The sequence below is a fragment of the Culicoides brevitarsis genome, chromosome 1 (assembly GCF_036172545.1).
Source record: "Culicoides brevitarsis isolate CSIRO-B50_1 chromosome 1, AGI_CSIRO_Cbre_v1, whole genome shotgun sequence".
NCBI lineage: Eukaryota > Metazoa > Arthropoda > Insecta > Diptera > Ceratopogonidae > Culicoides > Culicoides brevitarsis.
Window position 1 is genome coordinate 44,589,498 of NC_087085.1, and position 19,955 is coordinate 44,609,452.

Below are 19,955 nucleotides of genomic sequence, written 5' to 3' on the forward strand. Positions count from 1 at the left end.
GTCAAAAACTGTGTCAAAGCAATTTTTGTCAAATCTTGCTCCAAATGGATAAAAATTTATCAGAGGGCTCTAATTTATCATTTTTAATCATTTTTCAACTCAAAACTGCCAAAAAATTGAAACTGAAAAAAAATTTTTCCTTTGACATAGTTTTGTTTTAAAAACTAAATCAAGAGCAAAAAAACTGTGTCAAAAACTGTGTCAAAGCAATTTTTGTCAAATCTTGCTCCAAATGGATAAAAATTTATCAGAGGGCTCTAATTTATCATTTTTAATTATTTTATAACTCAAAACTGCCAAAAAATTGAAACTGAAAAAAAAAAATTTCCTTTGACATAGTTTTGTTTTAAAAACTAAATCAAGAGCAAAAAAACTGTGTCAAAAACTGTGTCAAAGCAATTTTTGTCAAATCTTGCTCCAAATGGATAAAAATTTATCAGAGGGCTCTAATTTATCATTTTTAATTATTTTATAACTCAAAACTGCCAAAAAATTGAAACTGAAAAAAAATTTTTTCCTTTGACATAGTTTTGTTTTAAAAACTAAATCAAGAGCAAAAAAACTGTGTCAAAAACTGTGTCAAAGCAATTTTTGTCAAATCTTGCTCCAAATGGATAAAAATTTATCAGAGGGCTCTAATTTATCATTTTTAATCATTTTTTAACTCAAAACTGCCAAAAAATTGAAACTGAAAAAAAAATTTTCCTTTGACATAGTTTTGTTTTAAAAACTAAATCAAGAGCAAAAAAACTGTGTCAAAAACTGTGTCAAAGCAATTTTTGTCAAATCTTGCTCCAAATGGATAAAAATTTATCAGAGGGCTCTAATTTATCATTTTTAATCATTTTATAACTCAAAACTGCCAAAAAATTGAAACTGAAAAAAAAATTTTCCTTTGACATAGTTTTGTTTTAAAAACTAAATCAAGAGCAAAAAAACTGTGTCAAAAACTGTGTCAAAGCAATTTTTGTCAAATCTTGCTCCAAATGGATAAAAATTTATCAGAGGGCTCTAATTTATCATTTTTTATCTCAAAACTGTTAAAAAATTGAAAATGAAAAAAAATTTTTCCTTTGACATAGTTTTGTTTTAAAAACTAAATCAAAAAACTGTGTCAAAGCAATTTTTGTCAAATCTTGCTCCAAAATAAAAATTTATCAGAAATTTATCATTTTTAATCTGCAAAAAAAAAATTTTCCTTTGACATAGTTTTGTTTTAAAAACTAAATCAAGAGCAAAAAAACTGTGTCAAAAACTGTGTCAAAGCAATTTTTGTCAAATCTTGCTCCAAATGGATAAAAATTTATCAGAGGGGCTCTAATTTATCATTTTTAATCATTTTGTAACTCAAAACTGCCAAAAAATTGAAACTGAAAAAAAAAATTTTCCTTTGACATAGTTTTGTTTTGAAAACTAAATCAAGAGAAAAAAACTGTGTCAAAAACTGTGTCAAAGCAATTTTTGTCAAATCTTGCTCCAAATGGATAAAAATTTGTCAGAGGGCTCTAATTTATCATTTTTAATCATTTTATAACTTAAAATTCCTAAAAAATTGAAATTTGACAAAAAAAAAATTCTTCAAAAAATTGACAAATTTTAAATATTTTTTTTTTCATATTTTGTTTTTATAATTTTTAATTATTCTTAAATTTAATTAAAAAATTGACAAATTTTAAATATTTGTTTTTCATATTTTGTTCTAAAATTTTTAATTATTTTTAATTGAGTTCAAAATACAAAGTTTTACTGAAAATACAAAAATTAAAAATTTCATAAAAATTTTTTGAAAAATTTACCCATTTTCACACATTGTTACATATCTGAATTAACAAAGGCAATTTCCTTTCATGAAAACATGCTCTTTTGCGGCATGTAAATAAACAAACAAACCCGAGAAAAAATGATTCTCTGTCGAAAAATCGCAAAAACCGCAATTTTCGTGAATCGTCGACACAATTTCTGCCTAAATTTTGCCAAATTCTCCACAAACACCGACATTCAAGACGAAAAACCTTCCGAACAACTCGAAGAAATCCTCAAAAAATGCGAAAAGAAAATCATCTACAGCTCTTACTTGGAACGTCTCGTGCCAAAAATGAGCTTTGTTCAGAAGAAAATTCACGATGACAAGCTAAAAAAGCAACAATATTTGGAACTCATCGAACAACAAAGTTACAAACAATTTCCGGTTGCCTTGAAATTCCTCGAGGAAGAGACTTATCAAGCTGTGGTTGAACCAAAAAAAGAAATTATCGAAGAAACAAGTGTCGAAGAAGAGGAAAACAAGTACCAAAAGTATCACATTCCCTTCTCAAAAGCGAAAAAAATCTGGACCGAGGAAAAACCCGAAGAAAAATTGGAAGAAACTATCGAAAAATCCGAAAAACTTAAAGAATGGATGCGCGATTACGAGTTTTACGACGAAGACGAGGAAGATTTAGGTCATTTATCGGAATACGGAACACCAAATCCCGCAATTCCCATTTCCAGGGTCCCATGCGGCGGATGCGGCGCCCATTTACACTGCGCTGACGCTTCTTTGCCCGGTTATATTCCGAGCGAAATCTTCACGAGATGCAAAAAAGACGAATTAACGACGATCGTATGTCAAAGATGTCACTTTCTGAAGAACTATAATACCGCAATAAATGTTACTGTGACGCCGGAAGATTATATAAACATTATTTCGTCAATTCAGAACAAAAAAGCCTTGGCAGTGTTGATGGTTGACTTGTTGGATATGGAAAATAGCATCTGGCCCGGCATTCAAAACCTCTTGGGAAGTCGTCGACCCATCATTGTGGTTGGAAATAAGGTTGATTTGTTGCCTCGTGACTCGCCGGGACACTTGAATCACGTGAAAAAGTGCGTGGAAAAGGCGATAATCGAAGCCGGGTTTCTCGAGGAGAACATAAAACACATTGGATTAATTTCGGCGACGACAGGATTCGGCGTTGAATCGCTAATTACGAAAATTCATCATATTTGGGGCTCCAAAGGGGATGTTTACATCGTCGGATGCACAAATGTCGGTAAAAGTTCTCTCTTCAACAGCTTACTTCAATCGGATTTTTGTAATTCCGAGGCTTCGAATATTGTGCAACGAGCTACTGCCTCGCCATGGCCCGGAACAACAATCCGTCTCTTGAAATTTCCCATTTTACGACCTTCGGATCACAGATTGTATCGTCGCGTGCTGCGTTTGAAGCAAGATGAGAAAATAAATCAAGAGGAAAACACGCTGCGACAAATTCAGGCGAATAAAACGAAAAATCGGGAGTACGCAACGTTAATTGGGCACATCGGAAGGACTTTTATTCCGTCAAAAGAGCGTCATAAGGACCCTTTTAGTGTGAATTTGGGCAGCGGCAATGAAAAAAATGTAATTCCCGTCGTAAATGAGAATCACGAGGATTATATGCACAGTAAATGGTGCTTTGATACGCCCGGCGTCGTTCACAACGAACAAATTTTGAATCTTTTAACGACAGAAGAACTCCTAAAAGTCCTCCCCAAAGAAATGATCAACCCGCGAACGTATCTTTTTAAACTCGGCATGTCGTTATTCCTTGCTGGACTCGCCAGAATCGATTTTCTCGAAGGTCCTGACTTTGTACGTGCTCAAATTTACTCCTCTCGTGAACTTCCAACGCTAATAACAAAAACCCAAGATGCTGACGAGATGTACGAAACACTTTACGGGTCAAAAATTTTGGGAGTTCCTTTTGGATCGGATGAGAGACTTGCTGAATTTCCCAAATTAAGACCTGCTGAAGAGACAATTACCGTTGAAGGCATCGATAATACTGTAAATTGCGCGGATATTCTTCTTTCGTCGGCAGGATGGCTCGGAATTAGTGCTGCACCTGCGAAAAAAGCAACTTTTCGGGTTTGGACTCCGGAAGGGAGAGGAATTGTCTTGAGACAACCAGCGTTGATTCCTTATGGGATTTTGCTGAAAGGAAAACGGATAAGGGGATCGTTTGCGTATAAGGAAACTGAGCCTTTTGTTAGTTTTAGAGTACCAAAAAGTCCGAAAGAGTGATTTCTTTGTAAGAATTTTTTTTTAGTTAATTAATTATAATGATAAATGTTATAAGATCGCATTTTTTTTCGTTTTGAAACGAGGAACGGAACTATTTTTTGTTGGAGCCGACAGTGTTGAAAAGTTTATCCTTGGTAATTTGAGCCATTAAGCCGTGAATTAGCTCGATTGAGGCTTTGCTGCAGTCACGAGTTGCTTTTGACAGTTTGTCTTCGGTTTTCTTGTCACCATCTGAAATAAAAAAAAATTAAAAAATTATTTTTTTTTATTTTTGAAAAAAACTTTAGGAATTTAAAAAAAAATTTTTTTAAATTTTAAAAAATTTTTAATCAAAAATTAAAAAAAAAAAACTTAAAATGTTAAAGAAAATTGAAAAAAAAATTATCAAAATTTTTGATCATTTTCAAGATTTTTAAGTCATCAAATTTTTATGTTATTTACATTTTGAAAATATTAAAAAAAAATTATTTTTTTTTGATAAATTAAGAAATTTTTAGTTAAATTTTATCTACATCTTAAAAATCAAAAAAAAAAAATTTTTCAAATTTTTTTAAAAATTAAAAAAAAGTTAAATTAATTAAATTTTTAATTTAATTTTTTTTTTTAATTTTTAAAAAATAAAAAAAAATATTTTTTTAAAATATTTTAAGTGCTTTCCTTTCACTTAAATTTCAATAATTTTTTTTTTAAATTTTTCCATCTTTCTCTACTTTGAATATTTTTATTTTACTTCTGAATGAAAATCTCTCAAGTATCTTCAAAAATATTTAATTTAACAATTTTACGTACAAAATTAATTAAAAAGTCAAAAATTTTTTTTGCAATATTTCTGAAAATTTTTGAAAAAAAAATCTGAACTCCTTAATTAAAAATATTTTTTTTTTCAAGAATTTTTTTTGAAAAGAATTTAAAAAAAAAAAATTTTAAAAAATTATAAAAAAAATTCTGACAAATTTTATAGTCTCATAAAATTAAATTTTTGAGACTTTTTTTTATTATTTTTGTCAAAAAAAAAAAAAAATAAATAAATTCTTTTCAAATTTTTCTAAAAAAAATTTTTTTTTTAAATTCTTTTCAAAAAATTTCTTACTCAAAAATTTAATTTTTTTAATAGTTTAGATTTTTAAAATTTTAAGAAATATTGAAAAAATTAACATTTTTAAAGCAATATTTTTGAGAATTTTTGAAAAAAAAATTTGAACTCATTTTTATTATTCATTTTTATTACTCATTAATTTTTTTTTTATGAGCAAGAAATTTTTTTTAAAAGAATTAAAAAAAAAATTTTTTTTGAGAAAAATTTAAAATCTCATAAAATTAAATTTTCTATTAATTTTTTTTATAATTTAAAAAAAAAATTTTTTTTAATTTTTTTCAAAAATAAAAAAAAATAAATTTCATTTCTTGCTAAAAAAAAATTTAAAGCTCAAATTTTTTCTAAAAATTTTTCAAAAATAAAAAAAAATTCTTACCTGATGTTATGAAATTCCCGCGAGCTAAACTCGTTTCGCTCTGTTCCAATTTCTCAGACAAATCGAAAATCTGCCCTGTCGTATATTCCGTGTTCATGAGCAATCCCGAACTTCCGAGCGTATTGACCCAATATTTGTTCCATAACGAATCCAACAACTTACGATCTAACGCCGACTTAAAGTACGAAACCTCCAATTGGTAGTATTGTTTGCAATGCACGCCAAAATCCTCAATTTTGTTCAGCGGAATTGTCTGATACTCCGACGGCTCCTCATTTGGCGGCTTATATCCCTTTGGATACGTGCGAAAAGCCCCGAGACAAACTTTGCCCGAACTCACAGTCCGTACCGGATCAACGACAATCGCCACAAAGGGATCTTGGAAATTCTGATTCAACATTTGTGTGGAAACATCGATGCCCGACAACCAACATCCGTACCCGGGATGCGAATGATACCATCCAATGGCATTTTCCAGTCGCCCAACTTCCTTCGCCGACTCGATATACGCCGTCATGTATTCGTAGGCTTGTGCTTGAGCATTTACACGCGTTTCCGTGCCCTCGACCGGCAATGCGAACGCATCCATGACAATCATCGTGTTATCCTCAACTTTGCCGAGGAGTAAGCCCATAACTTCCAATGTGCCGCCCGATTTTGCGTGCATTACCATTTTCAGGAGAGCCAAAGCGGAAATTCTGATGTCTTTGAAGTAATGTGGATCCTTTTCCCATGGCCTAAAATGCATTTTTATGAATTTTTAGCGAAAAAAGACAAAGAAAAGTTGGAAATTTACCGAGCAGCTAATGTTTGTTGCATCTTTTCGGCACTGTAAACGTAAACTTCATCGCTCGCGGGCACCGTTTCGACATTATTCTCCAATTCCCACGTCTTCTTTGCCATTTCTGACGACGATGTGCTTGCCATTTTTGCGTATTTTTCAAGAATTTCAATAAAAAAAGTAAATTTTTGGATTTTTGATGAGCGACGACGAAGTTTGACAGTTTTGACGTTTAACTGACGTTTCAAAAATAATCAAAACAGAAGCGATTCCGTGAGAAATATTCAAAATTTTCGCATTTTTGAGACTTTTGAGGCTAAAAAGGCTCTGAAAGATGTTCACGGTGAAGACAAATTTCGGGCAGCATCGTGTCACAACGACTCCGATGAATAAAACTTACATGTGTGAGTCTCCGTGTTTTTTTAAACCCAATTTTTTGTGATTTTTAACATTTGTCATGCATTTTCTCCTTCAGATTCTCAATTTCCGCAGGATATGCAAGTAGTTCTCACCAAATTAGACTCGATCGAGACGTTATTAACGCAATTAGTCGATATTACAGCAACGTTTGAAGAGCAACCGGCGCCAAAACGAGCCCGATACGACACAAGTGGTTCGCAAAGCGCTCTTGGTTCGATGGTTCAGGTATTGGTTTCGATTTTGAAGTAATTCCTTACTAACGGGTACACTTTCAGGATACCGTTCAAGACATTCGCGAAGTATTTTCAACCGTTTCCGGCAATGTTTATGAAAATATTCAAGTTGTTCAGGATATCGATTTGTCCGAATTTCAAGATTTTCGGGATTTTATGCCGGGAAGTTCACAGAGACAAGGCGCTGCCATGAAAAGTTCGCAATTTATCGCAACGCCCGAAGAATTGGAAGCTTTTGACGAGTATTTGAGCATCAATCCGGAGAAATGTGATCGATTCGTGAGTCAAAATTTAATTTTTTTTTTTAAATTTTCATTAAAAAAATTTTTTTTAGCGATCTTTCATCCATCAAAAACTCTTTAAATGCAACGACATGGAAAAACTCATTCGAGATTTGATCGCCGACGAGCTATTTCTCGAATATAACTATCAAGGAAGTCTCGGAAAGCGTGCTTTGGCGAATATGATCCTTTTTGAACAGATTTTATTTCAAACTTGCTTCAATGGGGAAAATCAAGAGGATTATATCAGCGAAATAAAGAAAATTATTCATCGTGCCAAGAATCGGATTTATAAAAATCGAAGTTTGAATAAAGCTAAAGAAGCGTTGGAAGCGGAAATACGAGAAATTAATCCAGAAAATCCAATAATTGAGAGTGAAGCGGAGACGTTGAGTAATACTTTCGTTGTTGCGTTACAAAGTGATCAATTTGGGTCTGACATGTATCCGATAACGGATCCTTTGAAACTGGAAGCTCTTGATAAAGTACTCAGTGAGGATTTGGAGAAGCAAAGACAATTTGTAAGATTTTTTTTAAAATTATTTTTTACGATTTTTTAAATTTATTTTAATTTAATTTTTTTAAATAAATTTTTTAATTTTTTTTTATTAAATTTTAAAATTATTTTTTTTTTTTCAAATTAATTTTTAATTTTTTTTTTAAATTAAATTTTTTTTTTTTTAAATTTATTTTAATTTTTTATTTTTTTTTATTTAATTTTTTTTTTTTGTTTCGTTTTTTAAATTTTTTTTAAATTAATTTTTAATTTTTTTTTTTTTAAAATTATTTTTAATTTTTTTTAGAATAATTTTTAATTTTTTTTAAAATTTTTATATAATTTTTTTCATTTTTAAAAAATTTTTTTTATAATGAAATTATTTTTAATTTTTTTTTTATTTTGGAATGAAAATTTATTTTAAAATTTTGATAAAAAAATTTATTTTTTTTTTATTTAATTTTTATTAATTTTTTTTTTAAATTAATTTTTTTTAAATTTTTTTTTTCAAATTTTTTATTTTTTTTTTAAATTATTTTCATAAAAATTATTTTTTAAAAAATTTTTAAAAAATCGAATTTTTTTTTTAATTAATTTTTTTTTATAATTTTTAATTTTTTTGTTATTTAATTTTTTTAAATTACATTTTTAAATTTTTTAAATTAATTTTTTTTTAAATTAAATTTTTAAAATTATTTTTATTTTTTGAAATAATTTTTAATTTTTTTTAAATAAATTTTTAATAATTTAAATTTTTTTTTAAACTTTCAGAAACAATTTCTGCGACAATTGATGGTAAAACACGAAGACCCCGACAAAGTTTTGTTAGAATTGACATCTGCTGAGCTCTATTTAAAGTACAATTATTCAGGAACTGCCGGAAAAAGACCTTTGAAGGACATGATTTTGTTTGATATGCTCTTTTTTGGTAATTTTTTCACAAATTTTTTAATTAAAAAACAATTTTTTAAAGAAATTTTTTGTAGAAACCTGTTTTAAGGACATTTCTCATGCTGAATATATCGCAGAATTGAAGAGAATTATCCTTCGTAACAAAAATCGCGCATACAAATCAACAAAAATGAGCGTTGATGCCCCAAAAGAAGCCGTTGTAACAACCGACGACGACGAATCCATGGACAAATTCGAATCGTGGCTCTTTGAAGATCTTTCGCAGAACGATTTGGCAATCTCAAAAGTGTTTCCCATCTCTTCTGCGCAACGTCTCGAGTCACTTGACACAGCATTGAAGGCGAGTTCTGATCTCCAACAGTTGCTGGCGATGCATTTGTCGCGTCTCAACGATCGTTTTCACAGTTTGGATAAAGTTATTCAGCGAATTGTGACGGACGAGGTTTTCATGGATTACAATTACGCCGGAGTTTGGGGCAAAAAAATGCTCAAAGACATGGTTTTGTTCGATAAATTGTTGTACGATGCGTGTTTCAAGGCGCAACCGATGCCAATTTACATCAAAGAACTCGTGCGTTGCGTGCAAGTGTCGAAAAATCGGATTCATCGAAGAAATGCGGAACGGAAGAAGAAAGGAATTGTCGTGCAAGAAAACGAGGAAAATGTTGCGCAATTGGAAAGTTTGTTGGTAGAAGATGCCTTGGAGGAATTTGTTGAAGAGCTGAACATGTTGGAGGGAAAAACAGACTTGAATGACTCGAAATTGTTCCCGATTCAAACAGCGGCGAATTTGAAGGCGTTGGATCGATGTCTTCAAGCTGATGCGGATCGAAGACAGAGCTTTGTAAGTTTTTTCTCTTTATTTTTTAAATTTTTTTTCTTTAAATTTAAAAAAAATAAAAAAAAAATTATTAAAAAAAAATTTTTAAACAAAAATAATAAATTAAAAATACAAAAAAAAATTTTTAAGATTAATTTTAAAAAAAATTAATTTTTTATTTTATTAAACCAACAAATTAAAAAAAAAATTATTTAAAAAAAATAAAAATAAATTTATGGAAAGAAAAAGTTTTTTAGAAAAATTTAATATAATTAAAAGATTTAAAAAATTTAAAAAAAAATATAAAAAAAATTTAAAAAAAAAAATTAAAATTAAAAAAAATATTAAAAAAAAATTAAATTGAAAAAAAAAAATTAAATATATATTTATTTTGGAAAAATTTAACAAATTAAAAAAAATTTAAAATTTTTTTGAGATTTAAAAAAAATAAATTTTGAGATAATTTTTTTTAAATTTTAAAACCAAAAAACATTTAAATTTTTTTTTTATTTTTTAGACTCAATTCGTGCGTAAATTAGGCCCAAATATGGAACGAGCAATCGAGCGAATGATTAAAGACGAAATTTTCCTCGAATACAATTTCCAAGGCATCAAAGGAAAGAAAAGTCTCTGCGATTTGGTACTTTTCGATCAAGTCCTGTACGACGCTTTTGGTCAACACGAGAACGCTACTTTCCAAAAATATGTCAAACGCATCAAACGTTATTCGCGTCGTGCAAGCAATCGAGTCAACAAAAAACGCTCGATGAAGAGAAAAATGTTGCATCAACCAAGCGGAAGCCAAATCGTGCAAGAAATTGTGAACGAAGACGGAATTATAATTACAGAGAACATTGAACTGATCGACAACGAGGAAATTGTAACAGAAGCAGAAACGGAGGAAGAATCCGAAGACGACGATTCATCATAAGATTTTTATTTTTTAATTAATTTCTTAAAATTAAGTTTAAATTTTGTTTGCTCAAAGAATAAAAAATAATTTAAAAAAATAAATAATTATTTTTAAAAATTCATTAAAATTAAATAAAAATTATTTAATAAATTTAATTAAAATAATTTAATTTTTTTTAAATTAAATTTATTAAATATAATTTTTGAATTCAAATTTAATTTAAATTAATTTTTAATTTGCACAAAAAATAAAAATTAATTTAAAAAAAATAATTATTTTAAAAAATTTAAATTAAATTAAATTTAAATCCAAAAATTATTTAATAAATTTAATTAGAATAATTTGAAAAAATATTTTTTTCCGAAAATATAATTATATTTTATTTAAATTATTTTTTTTTCATTATAATTTTATTTTTAATTATTTTTTAAATTAATTTTATTTTTTTTTTAAATTTTATTTTAAATTAAATTCTCGTGTGACTTTTTTAAGAAAGAAAAAAATTAAGTTCGTTCAAGTTTCATGTTCAGAATCCGATGCGGACCTCCTTGCATGCGATGTCTCTTCCGTTCTTGCGTTTTGCTGTACCTTTTATGTGCCTTCTTCGTGATAATCTTCAAAAACTCCTCATATTGTTCCATATCGATGTGTTGAAACCACGTTTGATACAAAACCTCACTGAACAACTTCATGTCCTTCATCCGCGTTTTCCCCTTGAGTCCTTGCCAATTCAGCAAATGCATCACAGAGTCAGCTACAAGTCTCTGCAACGCCCGTTGGAAGTTGTAATCCGCTTGCGTACTCAATTCCGACAATTTCACCCGCATGGCGTCAACCATTCGCGGATCGCTGTTCAGTACGGAGTTCAATCTCTTCAATTCGGCCAATTCTGTGATGGGAAATTCGAAATCCAGCTCTTCCGTGACTGTGATGAACTCGTATTTGGAGTCTTGTTGAATGCGAATGTCGGCAATTGTGTCGTTTTTGTAATTTGGCACGTTGCTGATTGTTTCTTCGCCATCGACGTTGCTTCGAATACTTTCGCAAGCAGCTACCGACTCGACAATTTGGATCAGAGCGTCTTTGGCGTCGTCTTGATAGTTGTGAATTGGGATAACTTCGCTTTTGACACGTTTAATTTTCGGTTGGGGGCGAGAAACGGAGGAATTTCGTCGTTTTACGGGACTTCCAATGTCGACAGTTGTGTCTTCTGTGTCGTCATGATGCTCCTGCGACAATTCAATCTCGTCTAAAATGTATTCGGCACCCATATCGTCTTCTTCTTCCTCCATAATTTGAACTTCTTGCGTGTCTTCCATGATGACAGGGTAACATTGCTCCCCATTTCCTTCAAAATCTTCGATTTTCGTGACGCGACGACGTTCGTTGAGCTGCTGATTCGCAATACTTTCCATCAAATCCTGCAAATGGTTCATTTTATTCGACATTTCTTGCATCGTTTTTTGCATCGACGATGTGAATTGCATCAAAACATTCTCCATTGCCTCTAATTTGGCTTCCAATCTTCCCGTGTTCGGTTTTTCTGACGACGAAGAATAATCCTCGCGCTTGAGCAGGATCCGGATTTCATTCTCTGCTTTGTCGGGAATTTGTATCGCTACAAAAAATAAAAAAATTGTAAGTTAAGAGACAAGAAATCGACAAACGTCGCGTTTTACATTGCATCTTTGACCAAAATTGTCTCCAGAAATTTGAATTTTTACAGGCGACAAGGAAATTTCCGCGTTTTGTCCTGAATTTGTACTTTTACTCGATGATTGAACAATTTGTCGTGTTTGTGAAAGTATTTTTAGGCAGAAAAATCCTTTAATTGAAACGAAATTCGGAAAAAATGCTTCCGATTGAGAAAAAAATATCAAAAATTGTTTGAATGTCGCAGTTCACGATGATTGGTTGAAATACGGGAGTTCGACCAATCAGAGGGCAGGGTTTTAAATACATTGTCGTGATTGGTTAATTTTTGTTCTGTTGAGATTTTTTATGAAAAATAAAAATTATTTACGAATTTCATCAATTTTAAGAGTAAAAAAAATTAAAAAAAAAAATTAAAAAATTAAAAAAAAATTAAAATAAAAAAAATTATAAAAATATTTTTGAAATTTCAAAAAATTTTTTAAATTTTTTTTGAATTAAAAAAAAAAAAATTTTTGAAATATTTTTTATCTAATAAAATTCGTTAAAAATTTAAAAAAGAAAATTCATTAAAATTTGAAAAAAATAAATTTAAAAAAAAAATTTTTAATTTTATGTATTTTAATTTTTTTCAAAAAAAAATTTTTTTTGTGATAAAAAAATATTTTTCGAAATTTATTTTAATACCTATTTAAATTATTTTAAAGATTTCAAAAATTATTTTTTTTTAATTTGCAAAATAAAATTATTTTTTCTAAAGAAAAAATTAATAAAAAAATTTTTCAAAATTAAAATAATTTATTTTTTTTAAAAAATTAATTTTAATTATTAAAAAAAAATAAAATTATTTTTAAACATTTTATTTTTTTAATTAATTGAATAAATTTCTTTTTTTTATTTTTTTTTTTAATGAAAAGTCATTAAAAAAATCGATTTTTTAATTTAAAAATTTTCAATTTTTAAAAAATTTAATTTTTTTTAATATAAAAAAAAATTTAAGTTATTTTAAAATAATTTTTTTTTTAAAATTATTTTATTAAAGATTTTTTTTCATATTTTTTGTATTTTTTTTTTTTTTTAATTTAAAATTTTTAATTTTTTTTTTGAATTATATTTAATTTAAAATATTTTAAAGATTTTTTTCAATTTGTAATTTTTTTTTAAATTAAAATTTTAATTTATTTTTTTTAAATTTAATTTCATTAATTAAATTTTAATTAATTTAATTTTTTTAAATATTTATTTAATTTTAATTAATTGAATAAATTTAATTTTTTAAATGAAAAATCATATGAAAAATCGATTTTTTTATGAAAAAAAATTTAAATATAAAAGAAAACTCCATTTTAAGGTTCATTTGACTTTATTGTTCCTACAAATAAATTAAGATAAGACATGCAAATCGGGCAAAATCAATGCGTGACTCTTAATTTAACTTAAAAATCGAATTTTGATATTTTTTAAGTATGAGAAAAGATGAATTCAGAATTTGTTCAGAGATAATATATTTACAAAAGTTTTGAACATTTTGTTTATGGCTGACTTGCTAAACTGGGGGAGCTCCTTACACAAAATTGTTGCTTATGTACAAAAAACGAGGTATTTTTACAGTTTGCGTCGCAAGAAGGAAAAAGAGAGAGCTCTTCATTTACGAAAAGTGAAATTTGAATTGGAACGGCGACCCATGTTGGAAATGATGGAATGGATGCCCGCCATTTCCGAAGGGATTTGATCCTGATTCAGGATCCAATGGGTCTTGTCCCTGATCGAATTGTCTCCGTTTCTCGGGATCTGTGAGAACTTCTTTCGCCGCCGCAATGTCAATAAATTTCTTTTCTGCGACTTTCTTTTCATCCGGATCCGGGAAGTTGTCGGGATGCCATTTTTGGGCTGCTTTTCTGTAGGCTTTTGTGATTTCTTGTTTGTTGGCGTTCCGTTTGACGCCGAGAATTTTGTAATAATCACGTTTTTCGGCTTGTTTTTGCATCCTTTTTGCGCGATCCAAGCCCTCTTTCGCTCGTTGTAAATGTTCGTCAATTTCGATGGCGGCTTGATAATCGTGGATCGCATCGTCGTACATATCCGTGCCAAGGTACGCCTCCGCTCTATCACATAACACTTGAGGATCTTTGTAGATATCCAACGCTTCACGGCAATATTTGATGGCGTCGGCATGTTCTTCGTTCGCCGCACTGCAACTGCACATGAGTTTTTTCGCACCAAAAATGATCATTTCAACTTCTTTTTCGTGCTTCAGGGCTTTTTGCGCGGTCGACACGCAATCCGCATATTGCTTATTGTCCGAAAATTCTTGCGCGTCAGACAGAAATTTGTCGACTTTTTTGATTTTTTTGTAGAAAGGGAAACAGTCTTTGTGCTCGGGATCGAGTTTAAGGCATTCTCGGATTTCTTTCAGCGCATCCGCCGCATGCCCGATGTCATAAAGCAATTTGGCAAGTTTGAAATATCCCTGGGTACTATCTTGCGTCAATCGATTCACACTCCGCATGTCAGAAACGGCCGAAATATGATCCCCTAATTCGATATAAGCCTTTGCTCTCAACTCCCTGAACTCCGCACTCCATGGCGAAATTTCCAACATTTGTGTCAAAAGTGTCACGACAGTCTGATAATCCTCGCGCGCGATCAAATCCTGTATCAAACTGTATTGTTCGCGTGCCGGCTCGATTCGTTCGTACTGATAACGGACCTCTTCGTTATGCGGTTCGGCAACAATCACTTCGTAAAACTCATTTTGGGCCTCATCGTATTCCGCGAGTTTCATGTGAACGTTTCCCTTTTGGATGCGTGCCGCTGTGAAATCAGGTCGCAATTCAAGGACTTTCGCAAAGTCATTGATGGCAAATTTGGCTTTACCCAAGGCCAAGTACACTGTGCCTCGTTTGTAGTACGTCAGATAATTGTCGGGATCGCCCTCTGAAAAAAAAAATTTTTTTTTTTGAAAAATGCCTCCCACGCAGCGATGATCACGAAACTTACCGACAGCTGCATGATACGAATTTAGTGCTTCTGCTAACTGTCCTCTGGCGAGATAATCTCTCCCGTGTTCCAAATGCATCTCGACTTCATGTTTGGATGTCGCCTTTGCACCTGAAAATTAAAAAAAAAAAATTTAATGCAAATCAAGCAAAAATTTTTTTTTAGAAAAATTTCTTTTTAAAAAATCTTAGGCGATAAATTTGTTATCATTTTGACCTTTGTTGACTTTTTGTTCGCGAAAGTTACCTTGTAGCAGCAGATCTAAGACGAGAAACAATAAAACTGTGGATAACTGACGATTATCGCTGGCTAATTGTGATGTGTCGATATTCAACAACATTTTAATTTAATTTCTTTTTTTTGTACTCCGTCACTTTGCGGAAAAGACAAATTTTCGGTTTTAGACTCTTTTTTTTATTTTTCGTTTTGAGCAATAAATTACGAAGAAGACAGTGGATTTACCATTGTTAAGTAGAAAATAAACTGAATTTGACAAATTTTGCTTAAAGACTGATGTAAATATGTGGTGTCTCTTTCTGATTGGTCGAAATATTTTTTAGGTCCTTCCGATTTTTGGAAATGTTTCACTTTTCTTTTTGCATGAGGCGTTGTTCATTGAAGATGTTTGATAGAAGATTTTTAACTTTTTTTTTGAAAAAGTGTTTTTTAAATTTTAAATTCTTTAAAAAAAATAAATTAAATCAAATGATAATAAATTATTAAAATAAAAAATAAATTGTTTCATTATTTTTTTTACAACCCATTTTAGATTTAAAAAACTTTCAAATTGACTTTTTCATTGAAAAAATAATTTTTTGGATTTAAAAAAATTAATTTAATTTTAATTTTTTGACAAATATGAAAGATTTAAAGCTTCTCAGATTTGAAAAATTAAAAAAAAATAATTTTGCTGTTTTAATATTTTTTTACAATTTCATATTTGTGAGTTAAAAGTTTATACTTGAATTTTCAAAAAACATTAAATATGAAAATTTAATAAAAATTCAGGTTCATCAAATTTGATAAAAAAATACATGAAGGAGAAAAAATTTGCTTTTGAGCAATATTTTTTTTTTAAATAGGTAGGCATTTCTTTCTGATAAAATATTTTTAAATAAATAAAGTCTTCTTATTTAATAAGCTTCATTCAAACAGTGTTGCAATTCTATGATCTAAGTCCGAAAAAAATTATACGTGTTGTCGATATCCTTGTAATATTTTGGCTTTTTCTTTAATTGACTGAATAAAAGATATAATGCATACGAATGGGCATTACAAGAGGCGAAGCATGGAAGAAGACCTTTTTGTGATTCTCTCTGCTCAATGCTCATTTTTTATTGTCCTTTTCTTTGTCATACTTAAATTTTCTTTATCGCTTTTGTATCGTGGTACTTGATCAAAATTTATAACCCTCATCCAATATATGTATTTCTCCTTGATAATCTACTTTGTGGTAACTAAAAATTTCTCTTTGAAAATTTTTGGTAAACTTCTGAAAACAAATAAGAAAGATTAGTTAATTTAAAGAAATATATATTTTTTTATTTTATGAAATATTTTTTAAATTTTTTTTTGTAATTTTTGAAAAATGAAAAATTTTAAAAAATTTTCAAATTTTTAAATTATATTTCACGAACCATTCATTCAAATGTTTAACAAAAAATAATGACCTAAAATACGATTTTTGAAAAAAAATTAGATAAAATTTCTTTTAAATTTTTAATCAGGGGGCAAGTAACTTAATGGGGGATCAAAAATTCTTACCATCAATGAATGACGCCATAACTTGAATTAGCATAAAACCAAATTGTTTATCAATTTCATTCGCCTCAGCAAAAATTTAATTGAATTAGTGTGCGGCAAATTTGTGACATGGGCAATGGTAGAATTAGCAGAGAAGCGATTTTCAATATCACTTTCATTCGTCTCATCACAAATCAAAATACGGATTACAATTTCGCAAAAATCGGGCATTTTCAGAAGTTTCCCATCGTTTTGAGCTAAATTCTCGTGATCTGCGGAGCAAAAGAGTGCAGTTTCTCGTTTAAAACGTCTCGAAACATGCAAAGGAGATGCAATTAGTGAAAGAGTAAAAAATCAATGTGCGATGGAAAAAATCTTAAATTGATCGTATTAGCGTAAAAGCAGAAAAACTCGTATATTTGATAGAAATTTTAAAAGACACAAACTGTAAAAGGCGAAAATGGAAGCTGAATCGATTCCCGTCGAAAATTCTCGTTACTTTTGTCATTCGTGCAACACAGAAATTGACAGAGTCTCTACCGTAAGAGACAATGCCGAGTCACTCCTTAAACGCAAAAATGACTAATTTCCAATTTTTTTTTGTAGGATTTCAAATGTCCGCAATGTTTGGATGGTTTTATCGAGGAATTGCCGTCGCAAGCTGCCGGCGCCGCAAATCAAATGGATGACGGAGCAAGTAACAGCTTATCGTTCTTAACAAATTACCCGTCGCGACTTTCCAATGACATAATAAGTAATCCCATTTTGACGCCGTTACTGATGACAGCGTCGGGTGCTCGTCCCTTCGATGCGTACGGCGAAAGTTCTTCCGACGCGAATGGCGGCGGCGCAAGACTTGGGCGTGTAGCGTTACGCGGATCACGCGGCAGGGAGTTCAACATTACAAATTTCGACACAATTTTGCAAGATATTCTGATTTCGGTGAGCGGCGGAGAGGGAGCTCCGATGTTTTTCATGGGAAATCCGGGAGATTATGCGTGGGGGCGTGAGGGTCTCGACACAATTGTCACACAGCTGTTAAACCAAATGGATAATACGGGTCCGCCGCCCTTGGAAAAGGAGAAAATTGAGGAACTTCCGACAGTCCCGATCGAACAGGAACAAGTTGACATGAAACTGCAATGCAGTGTGTGTTGGGAGGACTTTCAGCTGAACGAACAAGTGCGGAAATTGCCGTGCACACATGTTTTTCACAGTGACTGTATTTGCCCATGGTTGGCGAATCACGGAACGTGCCCAATTTGCCGCAAAAGTCTCGTCGCTGAAACGAGTGCGACGTCGGAGCAACAACGCTCCACGCTAAGTGCAGCAGCTCAAGCAGTAGCAAATACTATCAGTGAGTAAATTTTATTTTTAATTTTTAAAAACATTGAAAAAATTACGAATTTTCTGCAAAATAAAATTTTAAAAATTTTATTTGCTCGAAATTCAATTTAAAAATAAAATATTTTTTTTTTAATTTTTTTAAAATAATTGTATCGATATTAAATTTTTTTTTTGTTGAAACATTTTATTTAATTTTATTTTTTCATTATCAAAAAAATATTTTGACAATTTTAACAATGACAATTTTAATTTTTGCAATACAAAAAATATCAAAAAAAAATAATCAATTAAAAAAAAATTAATTTAAATTAATTAATAAATTCAAACAAAAAAAAAATGAAATAATTGTAAAAAAATAAAAAAAAAATTAATTTGTCAATTTTAATTAATTTTTTATTTTTTTTAAATATTTTCAAAATTCAAAGAAAAATTTGAATTTATTTTTATTGAATTCAAGATGAAAAAAATTAATTTTTAAAAATTTTATTTCAATTTATTTTTTCATTAATTTTAATTTAATTTTTGCAATATTAAAATTTAAAAAATAAAAAAAATGCAAAATAAAATATCGAAAAAAAATAATTAATTAAAAAATTCTAACTTCGTTGAAAAATAAATTTAAAAAAATATCAAATAATTTTAAAAAAGAAATTTAAAAAATTAATTTTTCAATTCTAATTAATTTTATTGATTTGTTATAATTTTTTTTAATATTTTAAAATTTTAAACACAAGAAAAAAATTAATTTATTTTTATTCAATTGAAAAAAAATAAACAAAAAATTATTTTTTTTAAAATAAATTTTAATTCCTTTACAAAAAATTCTTTTTTTTTAGGAAATGCCGCAATTCGACCTCGAGGATCAACAGATTCATCCAACACAACGGCATCAACTAGTCAGTCGTCAAGTTCATCAAGTTCTTCAGGGAACGCATCAAATCAAACACCGCAAAGTAGCCAGAGTAATCGGATGCGAGATGAAGACGGCGACGTTGACTTTGATTTCGATTAAAAAAAAAAGTTTACTCAAAAAATACTTTTTCCTCTTTATTTTTTAACACAAAAGCTATCATTGTTTTCCCTCAAAACAAACAAAAAAAAAACTTGAAAATGTACTAAAAAGTGCGTAAAAAGTAGCTTAAATCACTTATTTAAATCCAAAATTGAAAAAAAACCTACAAAAAAATAGTTACTTGTATTTACGTACATATAAATAAAATTATGATAAAAATCTAAATTGTTAGGGTAAAGTATCGTAAATTGCAACAAGGACAGATACTGCTACAAAGGACATAATTTGTTGACGTCACAACGAACCAACATCTTGAGTAATGATAAAAATTTGAGTGAATTCCGACGAATTTAACTTTTCACAACTTACACATTATTTGGATGAGACTTGAGGAGATTCTCACACTCTGCAAAAAAAAAAGTTTTTAATATGTCACTGTAATGTATCATGAATCTTGGAAACAATAAAAAAAATATTTAAAATGAAAAGATTATTTATTGAAAGATTTTTACAGCAATTTGCTTCAAATTTCATCATTTTGTTTAAAAAAGATTTTTTTCGGCTAAATTTATTAGAAAATTGTTGAAATTGCTTCATTTTTACTTTTCTCAGTCTCCTTATTCAATTTTCATCGATTTTTCTGTAAAAAAAAAATATTTTACTCTTGAAATTTTGTATTTCCTTCCAAAACATGTGACTCAGTCAAAACACTTTGACTTACAAACATAAAGTTAATTAGCTGCCTTGATGTTATTTACAAGACAGACATGCGTTGAAACTTTTGAAAAACTTTGAAGGAAAACTCAAAATGTTTTGACTGTAGGACA

At 29.5% G+C, this 19,955-nt stretch overlaps 6 protein-coding genes across 6 annotated transcripts; 3 read left to right on the top strand and 3 right to left on the bottom strand.

The window, feature by feature from the left end:
- Positions 1 to 1,877: 1,877 nt before the first annotated feature.
- On the top strand, positions 1,878 to 4,053 carry LOC134827999 (nitric oxide-associated protein 1). The gene has a single exon (XM_063840927.1). It carries the CDS (start codon positions 1,901 to 1,903, stop codon positions 4,043 to 4,045), a length of 2,145 nt encoding a protein of 714 aa, XP_063696997.1. The 5' UTR covers positions 1,878 to 1,900; the 3' UTR covers positions 4,046 to 4,053.
- Positions 4,043 to 6,617, bottom strand: LOC134828000 (COP9 signalosome complex subunit 5). Its single transcript, XM_063840928.1, has 3 exons — positions 6,314 to 6,617; positions 5,518 to 6,254; positions 4,043 to 4,276 (listed from the first exon to the last, which is right to left on the bottom strand). The coding sequence occupies exons 1-3, from the start codon at positions 6,442 to 6,444 to the stop codon at positions 4,137 to 4,139; spliced, it is 1,008 nt and encodes a 335-aa protein (XP_063696998.1). The 5' UTR covers positions 6,445 to 6,617; the 3' UTR covers positions 4,043 to 4,136.
- LOC134827998 (uncharacterized) lies at positions 6,552 to 10,449 on the top strand. The gene is made up of 7 exons (XM_063840926.1): positions 6,552 to 6,702; positions 6,774 to 6,943; positions 6,994 to 7,230; positions 7,286 to 7,753; positions 8,500 to 8,656; positions 8,715 to 9,484; positions 9,978 to 10,449. The coding sequence occupies exons 1-7, from the start codon at positions 6,633 to 6,635 to the stop codon at positions 10,389 to 10,391; spliced, it is 2,286 nt and encodes a 761-aa protein (XP_063696996.1). The 5' UTR covers positions 6,552 to 6,632; the 3' UTR covers positions 10,392 to 10,449.
- Positions 10,450 to 10,747: 298 nt separating this feature from the next.
- Positions 10,748 to 12,260, bottom strand: LOC134838102 (uncharacterized). The gene is made up of 2 exons (XM_063853559.1): positions 12,053 to 12,260; positions 10,748 to 11,991 (listed from the first exon to the last, which is right to left on the bottom strand). Exons 1-2 carry the CDS (start codon positions 12,057 to 12,059, stop codon positions 10,877 to 10,879), a joined length of 1,122 nt encoding a protein of 373 aa, XP_063709629.1. The 5' UTR covers positions 12,060 to 12,260; the 3' UTR covers positions 10,748 to 10,876.
- Positions 12,261 to 13,383: 1,123 nt separating this feature from the next.
- On the bottom strand, positions 13,384 to 15,552 carry LOC134828484 (dnaJ homolog subfamily C member 3). Its single transcript, XM_063841467.1, has 3 exons — positions 15,273 to 15,552; positions 15,027 to 15,137; positions 13,384 to 14,963 (listed from the first exon to the last, which is right to left on the bottom strand). Exons 1-3 carry the CDS (start codon positions 15,364 to 15,366, stop codon positions 13,675 to 13,677), a joined length of 1,494 nt encoding a protein of 497 aa, XP_063697537.1. The 5' UTR covers positions 15,367 to 15,552; the 3' UTR covers positions 13,384 to 13,674.
- A 1,395-nt stretch (positions 15,553 to 16,947) lies between these two features.
- LOC134833205 (E3 ubiquitin-protein ligase Iruka) lies at positions 16,948 to 19,610 on the top strand. The gene is made up of 3 exons (XM_063847448.1): positions 16,948 to 17,310; positions 17,376 to 18,126; positions 18,953 to 19,610. Exons 1-3 carry the CDS (start codon positions 17,230 to 17,232, stop codon positions 19,126 to 19,128), a joined length of 1,008 nt encoding a protein of 335 aa, XP_063703518.1. The 5' UTR covers positions 16,948 to 17,229; the 3' UTR covers positions 19,129 to 19,610.
- Positions 19,611 to 19,955: the final 345 nt, after the last annotated feature.